At 45.3% G+C, this 8,221-nt stretch overlaps 1 protein-coding gene across 1 annotated transcript in view; it reads left to right on the plus strand.

Annotated features, from left to right (window-relative positions):
* Window positions 1–7,364, plus strand: part of TNFRSF11A (TNF receptor superfamily member 11a) — a 67,657-nt gene extending 60,293 nt beyond the window's left edge. Inside the window, 1 exon segment of the mRNA XM_048507309.1 lies at window positions 5,835–7,364. Coding sequence (XP_048363266.1) covers window positions 5,835–6,250 — 416 coding nt within the window. The 3' untranslated portion in view covers window positions 6,251–7,364.
* The last annotated feature ends 857 nt before the right edge of the window (window positions 7,365–8,221 follow it).

The following is an 8,221-nucleotide window of genomic DNA, read 5'->3' on the forward strand; positions in this document are numbered from 1 at the left end:
GGGGGTCCATAACTTTAAACCCCCTGAACCAAACTTCACCAAACTTTGGGGGTATCATAAGGACAGTCCTCTGATGATACCCTGAAATTTTAGGGCCAATATATCTAAAAATGCACCCCCTGCAGGCTGAAATGTGAAAAACACCAAAAAAAATAAAAACACAGGAGCATGCCCTGCAAAATTCTTGAGCCCTGGGCAGATGCCCACATTGCCCAATGGACATTACGCCACTGTATACTTGTGCTATTTAAGTACTGTCTTCTTTGCATTCTGTTTGTTAATCTCTCTGAGTTACTGCTGGTGTTTGTGAATGTTTGGTTATGCACTGCTGATGTTGGGCTCCATTTGTTTCCTTCTATAACTAAAAGATGCCAAAAGAGAGGGACCTTTTCTCTCCCTCTCTGTTTTAGCTTCATGTCAGAACCACGTGTGCTACAGACACTTGGCCACATGATGACCTCTGAAGCCAAAACAAGGTGAGGCCAGGACTGATTGCTCTCACTTTTGCTGAGTTTGTTGAAAAGTAGAGGGGAAACCCGGCAATAAAGGGCAGAATGGATGAGCAGAGGAAAGTTTTCACGACCCTTCCCCCCAAAGACAAAAAAGGCCACGAAGCTGCTGCTGAGATCTTTCATCTCAGCTCTGATTCTAATTGAAGCCCACAGCCAACCAGATAATTCTGATGCAACTGAAAAACAATATTCTGGTAGTGTTGAGTTCCCACAAAACCCAGCTCCATTTATTTCACGTTTAAACCCAGATTTTTCTGCAGCAAGGACATATGTTTCAGCAGTTGGCCTTTCAGTGAAGTAACACCTGTGTGTTCTGGAGTCTGTTTAATGGTTACATCCCTTCAAGACAGGCTTTAATTGGACAACTAGAATGTATGGGGTTAGTCTGCAAAAGTCCCTATGACTATTACAGGGCTATTCAGAGTTACTCCAGTGGAAACCAGTGGGCTTAGGACTGCACTGTGTGAAGTGAAACTCTGGGTTTCCCAGAATGTGAATCTTCCTTCCTTCCTTCCTTCCTTCCTTCCTTCCTTCCTTCCTTCCTTCCTTCCTTCCTTCCTTCCTTCCTTCCTTCCTTCCTTCCTTCCTTCCTTCCTTCCTTCCTTCCTTCCTTCCTTCCTTCCTTCCTGCCTTCCTTCCTTCCTGCCTTCCTTCCTGCCTGCCTGCCTGCCTGCCTGCCTGCCTGCCGGCCTGCCTGCCTGCCTGCCTGCCTGCCTTCCTTCCTTCCTTCCTTCCTTCCTTCCTTCCTTCCTTCCTTCCTTCCTTCCTTCCTTCCTTCCTTCCTTCCTTCCTTCCTTCCTTCCTTCCTTCCCTGTTTTTTCAAAGAAGGATAAGATTTTAGCAGTTATGACTGCAGAGAAAATAATACCAAGACATTGCCAAAGAAGATCCACAGCATGTAAGGGTTACATTCCAGCCAAAATGAAGGTTTTTGAAGCTGGAATGCAAACTCCTCCTGTTCAACTTGAAATAGAAAATTAAATACATTTTAAAATGTGACAGCCCTGCTGTTTCGGGGTTGGAAACATGGGAACGGAGTCTCTGTGGAAGCTGTCCACCCCAAGCAAAACAGCTTTGCGTTGCTTTGCAATCAGGTTTGCCCCGTTCGTTCAGCTGGCAGTTCATATGCGAGCGTACACGACTGCACCAAAAGGAACGAGCCAGGAACATTTGTTTTCCCTCCGATTCTGGAAATGGGCTAGACCCTGCGTGGTTTCATGCTGGTGCCAGTGGTTTCTCCCCACCCAGCAAAGAAACCTCTATCTTCTGGCATGCTCCAAAGTAGTCAACTGTTTGCCCGGCCAAATATTGTGGCAGTGGTGGAAGAACAAAATGCAAATTCCTCCAAACGCCAACTGCAAATGGAGTTTTGCAACTGACCTGATGAAAACATTGGTCACGGCTTCTTTCTTAGTACTACATATCAGCCCTTGATAAAAAAGAATAACTGTACCGTAGTTGGCCACATTATTTTACTTCCCTTAATGGTTACCCCAATGTTGCAATACCTTTTGTTAATAATATAGTTTAGAAGAAGAAGAAGAAGAAGAAGAGGAAGAAGAAGAAGAAAAAGAAGAAGAAGAAGAAGAAGAAGAAGAAGAAGAAGAAGAAGAAGAAGAAGAAGAAGAAGAAGAAGAAGAAGAAGAAGAAGAAGAAGAAAAAGAAGAAGAAGAAGAAGAAGAAGAAGAAGAAGAAGAAGAAGAAGAAGAAGAAGAAGAAGAAGAAGAAGAAGAAGAAGAAGAAGAAGAAGAAGAAGAGTTGGTTTTTCTATCCCACTTTTCTTTGCTTTAAGGAGTCTCAAGGCGGCTTATGGTCAAAATCCCTTCCTGTCCCCAAAGTAGGCATCTTGTGACGTAGGTGGGGCTGAGAGAGTTTGGAGAGACCCGTGATTGTGATGGGATCTGTTCTTTTTCGGAGAGCCTCAAAACTCTTTTTGCCTTCATTCTTTCAGCTATAGTGGAAGGGGGGACATGAAAGTTCAAAGTGTCTTTCCAAATTAAGCTAAGTACTTCTTTCTGCCTGAAGGGTGAGATGTTATTACTCTCCTGCATCTTCACAGCAGTTAATAGAAATAAGTATGACAGCATCTAACAGTTTTGTACCCTCTGAGCTGGAGAGTAACGTAGCTTCCCTGCAAAGACGTGAAATGGGCTGCAAGCCATGTTCTGAGTTAATGGTTGAAAATAGTTGTATGTCAGTATTAGAGAAGATAACGGTAAGCAAGTTACATGTTTAAAGGGGCTTCAAAAACAAAAAATAAAATATTTCATTGCTTGCTCCACACAATTCAAAACTCATTACCACAGTACAGGGGTGTACCCCTAATGGGGACATGGGGGCCGGTTCCTTTCCCCCTAGGGAGCCTCCCTGAAGAAGCAGCCTGGTGGGGCTGCTGCAGGACTCCCCTTGGCCGGACGCTGCCAGGCTGCTCCTAAGGTAAGTGTGGGGCCAGGGGACACCCAGGGCAGGTGTTGCCCTGGGTGCCATTCCACACACACACACCCCGTACGCCTCTGTTAAAGTATACCCAAACTAGTAAATTTTTCTGATGCACTGATCATTTCAAAAGTATATAATTCTCCTTGATCTTACCTAAGATGGATTTTCCAGATGGAATTGCTTTTTGTTCCCATAATTTAGCAAACACTAACAAAGCAGCTAGAAGTCCTTTAACCAGTGCTGGAGATCCCTAGGAACTGAGTCTGGACGTTTATTTATTTTTATTTATTTATTGAACTTATAGGCCGCCTCATCCCCGAAGGGCTCGAGGCGGCTCACAGTACGGCTGTTCTACCAAACAGTAAATCAACAGCATAAAAACATTAAACCCTTTAAAACCTATGCAGCAATTACAAACAACAAAGAACTATAAATTAAAACAACCAAAGTTTTTATAAAACAAAAGTTGTGTAAAACAGGCGCCCGATCTAATGCCAAAAGAAAGGGAGGGGGTAGGCAGGGCCCGCGATGGAATCAGTAGGTCAGGCCCAACCGTAATAAAAAGATGGAAACAGGCAGCCTCAATTTCAGTTACTTGGAGCATGGATTGTTTTATCAATCTGCATTAATAGAGTTTTCTGTTTATTGGTTGCCCGGCCAAATATTGTTTATTTATATCACTAGAAAAAAGTCTGAGTCCACACAAAAGCTTATACCAAGAATAAAACTTGGTTGGTCTCAAAGATGCCTCCGGACACAAACTTTTTGCTGCTGCTTCAGACCAACATGGCTACCCATTGGAATCGTTTTGCATCACTAACATTTAAACACTTGATATTACAGATTAAGTGTCCTCTTTCTCTGGAGTACTTAGACAGGCTGAAGGGTCTCAGTACTTGCAGAAAAGAGCACCTCATTCAATTCTACAGATCCAAGTACCTGTCTTAGTTGCATGTGCTTCTGGCTTTTACTCATGTCCTTCCAGGAGACAAGCAGGTGTTGATGTACTGTAGTAGCATGACACAGAGGTGATGTCTCCTCCTGCCTCTTGGCAACTTCTTCTGCAAATCTGTGCTAAAATAGACGAACAAGTAAGACCCTTTATGGTCGAATCCCCACTACCGTCTTAGCCAGGTTTCAGAACACAAACTAACCAGGTTTGAGGGACGACCTCCCCGGTCGAATCCCCACTACCATCTTAGCCAGGTTTCAGAACACAAACTAACCAGGTTTGAGGTTGTTTGTGTTCTGAAACCTGGCTAAGACAGTAGTGGGGATTCGACCGGGGAGGTCGTCCCTCAAACCTGGTTAGTTTGTGTTCTGAAACCTGGCTAAGACGGTAGTGGGGATTTGACCTATGAGAGTTTCCCCTGGTCCAGAATCACTATTGGCTAATGCAGCTATAACACTGCCTTGTGCCCAGTCTCCTAATCGTGATTTGGAGGTAAGGTGTGCCTCGCAGCTCTTGCTTTCTTCTCTTTCCCTCATGGTTCCTTCCTTTTCATGGCTAAACATGGTGAGCATTGGCCATGGTTCTAACTGTGGTGAACACAATGCTACTATGGTTTGTGACAGCAAGTAGAATTAACCGTGGCTAGCATTCAGTTTGGCCAGCCATGGTTAGTGTCAAGCATTTAAGAATGCCGTCATGCATGTATGATTCCTCTGGAGAACTCGAGCAACATGAGAACGACGTCTGCCCTAAATCTTTGAGTCTTTGAGCATTGGTGTGCATGATAACACAGTCCGTGGTCAGAATCCAAGTGAAAAGGGAGGAATATTTCATCCACAGGCCACTCTGGATCTTCTAAACATATCCATGAGATCGGACTTTAATAGTTCTGTGCCGGGAAAATTTGGACAAGTTTTTGCATATCTCCATGCAGACTAGGACTTTCCAGTTGCTGCTAGTTGCCAAGGCAGTTCCCACTGATCTGTAGGAACTATGATCTGTCATGGAGGTTTTCCAGGAAGTAAGCGCAAACCTAAACAGAGTTACGCCTTTCTAAGTGTATTGAAGGTTAACCCATTTCGGTTGAGCAGCCCATTTAAGATTGTACTGTCAGTACTCCTAGTGAAGACTGAACACATGTTGGGATGGAATGATGCATTCTAATTTTACGCTGGTTGCTTATTTCCTTTGCATTTTTGGTAGACTGGGGGCTATCTGCTTTCTTTACAAGCAGATTTTTGGCATTTTCTTCCATTGAGTGATTGCCCATTATTCCTGCTCTAAGACAACTCATACATTTATTCCATGACTGCTGAGCTTACTCAGGACATTTTGATGTGGTACCTTGTGAAAAGGCTTTTGGAAGTCAAAGCATATAAATTGTGTACCAGGCCACCATTGTATGCATATTTGTTCACTTTCTCAAAGAACTGTAAAAAGTTGGTGAAGCAGGATTTCTGTTTGCAGAAGTCATGCTGATTTTCCCTCAGCAGGCTTTCTTCCTCTATGTCTGTGGTGGCGAACCTTTGGCACTCCAGATGTTATGGACTACAATTCCCATCAGCCCCTACCAGCATGGCCAATTGGCCATGCTGGCAGGGGCTGATGGGAATTGTAGTCCATAACATCTGGAGTGCCAAAGGTTCGCCACCACTGCTCTATGTGCCTAATAATTCTGTCATTGGCTACAGTTTCCACTAATTTGGTTGGGAAAGATGTGAGGCTAACTGGCTAGTTTTATACTGTGTAGTTTTATGCTGTATTTTAAAGTTGTATTTTATATTATGGTGTTTTAAAGTTGTATTATATCATGGTTGTTCACCGCCCTGAGCCCCTCGGGGGAGGGCGGTCTATAAGCCCAATAAATAAAATAAATAATACATAAAATAAATGCTTATATTGTTGCTCTCTTTCTCCGTTTCACCCTCTAGGAAATGTGACTGGAAATAGTAACTCTACATTCATCTCAAGCGGACAAGTCATGAATTTTAAAGGTGACATCATCGTCGTCTACGTTAGTCAGAACTCCCAAGAGGGCTCAACATCTCCCGGGGCGACTGAGGACAACCTGGGTAGTCCAGTGCAAGAGGAAAACCTGAACCGCTGTGAAACATTTGCAGGCAATGTTCACCACTATAAGGAGAAATGCGCAGAGACGGATTCCTGTCTCTGTACTGAAAGCCAAGGAGGAGGCAGCTCTGGGGAACAGAACAAGGGAACTGCTGGGCTGGTAGTTCAAGAAGAGTATCAGGACTGTCCAAACAAAGAACACTTTGGCAACGAAGCCTCCCAGCCGGTTCAAGAGGAAGGGAAGCCAGAACAGTTTCCAGAAAAGATATTGCACTGATGGAAATGGCTACTTGCCAGTTTCCAGCAACGGGACACTATCCTTGAATGTGCTCTGGAAATATTATTTGGATTGAACTAAATAATACCGGACTCCTAGTCACCGTTAAGAAATCAGATGGTGCGCATATGAAACTACCTTGTCTGAGTTAGACTAGCTGTATATCAAACTCAGTATGGTCAGCTGTTCTCCGGGATCCTGGGGAAAAATCTTTCCCAGGGTCTACAACCAGAGAACTTCAAACTGGAAAGGCTGGGGTTGGAATCTTGAACCCTCTGCGTGCATTGAGCTTTGTCCATCTCACTGATCGCTGTGACCATCTGGTCAGAACTGGGTGGGTCCTTTGCCCTTCTTGGAAGGACAGGGGATTGTTGGATACCTCAGTGCTGGATGGTGCATCTCACAACCATCAGAGAACAAACTGAAATGCCAGGAAATCTGGGCACAAGTTATGTTGCTGGTGTTGCACATGTACTAAAAACGGAGCTCTAAGCACCTATGGAATGTGTGCAAGCTGCTAAACACTCCAGTCAATGTGCTTGTCTTTTGTTCTAATGGAAGATTTTGGCTGTGTACACATGTTGTATGAAACCACAGTTTTTGCACAGCCAGCTGTCTGATGGGGCCACCTAAATTACAGCCGTATCCAGAGGGAGGAGGGGTAGATGGACAGTAGCTGGGCAAAAAAAGAGAGAAAATCAGTGGCCATCTTGAAATTCTTCTTTGCAGTCCAATGGGCTGTGCCACACTTTTAGCTGGTATAAATCTACACCAGCAGAAGGAGGTGAGACTGAAATATCTCAGGAAGCTGACCCAAGTTGGCACTACGCCTGGGAACGCCCCCATCAATGCCCCAGCATGGGCTCCAGTGCTGGGGGAGTGCTGGGGCCGCAGCAGCATTTGCGCCTGGGCTACACAAGGGGATCCCTGGTGGTGGCATAAGTGCCTCCATCAGTGGTGTGGATGATGCCACTTGCCAATTTCCATGTGGAGTGGCATTTATGCTGCTGGTGGGGTCATAAGAACATAAGAACAAGCCAGCTGGATCAGACCAGAGTCCATCTAGTCCAGCTCTCTGCTACTCGCAGTGGCCCACCAGGTGCCTTTGGGAGCTCACATGCAGGAGGTGAAAGCAATGGCCTTAAGAACATAAGAACGAGCCTGCTGGATCAGACCAGAGTCCATCTAGTCCAGCTCTCTGCTACTCGCAGTGGCCCACCAGGTGCCTTTGGGAGCTCACATGCAGGAGGTGAAAGCAATGGCCTTCTGCGGCTGTTGCTCCCGATCACCTGGACTGTTAAGGCATTTGCAATCTCAGATCAAAGAGGATCAAGATTGGGAGCCATAAATCGACTTCTCCTCCATAAATCTGTCCAAGCCCCTTTTAAAGCTATCCAGGTGAGTGGCCATCACCACCTCCTGTGGCAGCATATTCCAAACACCATTCCCATGCCATTCCCACAACCCTCTCCCCCTTCCGGATTGCAGTTAGTCACCCCAGTCAAACAAATTTGGCATGCCTTCCTGTTTTCCATGCCAAGGACTGGAGGAAGTAATACTCTGCGCCTTCCTCATTTTCGCAGCCCTCTCTAAAAGGAGTGAAGCAAACTGCTCACGCTAGTTCCCAAACCCTTAGAAGACTCCTTTGATTCACAAGACTTCAACCACCATTTTCGGGTGCCCGTTGCTGATTTAACCAGAACGGTAACCCAGCTCTTGCGAGAGAAACCTCACCAGAGTTCTGGAAGCTCTAGAGGACATGAATGGTGTGCTGAGCTATTTTGAAGAGAGAAGGAATAGGGAAGAGGTACAAAGGGTTATCCCTTCCAACTCCCGGGTGAGGGATGTGGCATCAGCCGTAAGGCAGAGGAGTGAGCAGTGATGTTGGAGGTTTTTGCCCCCTGGCATCAAGACACATCACACGACCACAGAGGAGGTGTGTTCAGTGGTGGGATCCAAAAATTTTAGTAA

Source organism: Sphaerodactylus townsendi, linkage group LG09 (genome assembly GCF_021028975.2).
Source record: "Sphaerodactylus townsendi isolate TG3544 linkage group LG09, MPM_Stown_v2.3, whole genome shotgun sequence".
In the NCBI taxonomy this organism is placed as follows: Eukaryota; Metazoa; Chordata; class Lepidosauria; order Squamata; family Sphaerodactylidae; genus Sphaerodactylus; species Sphaerodactylus townsendi.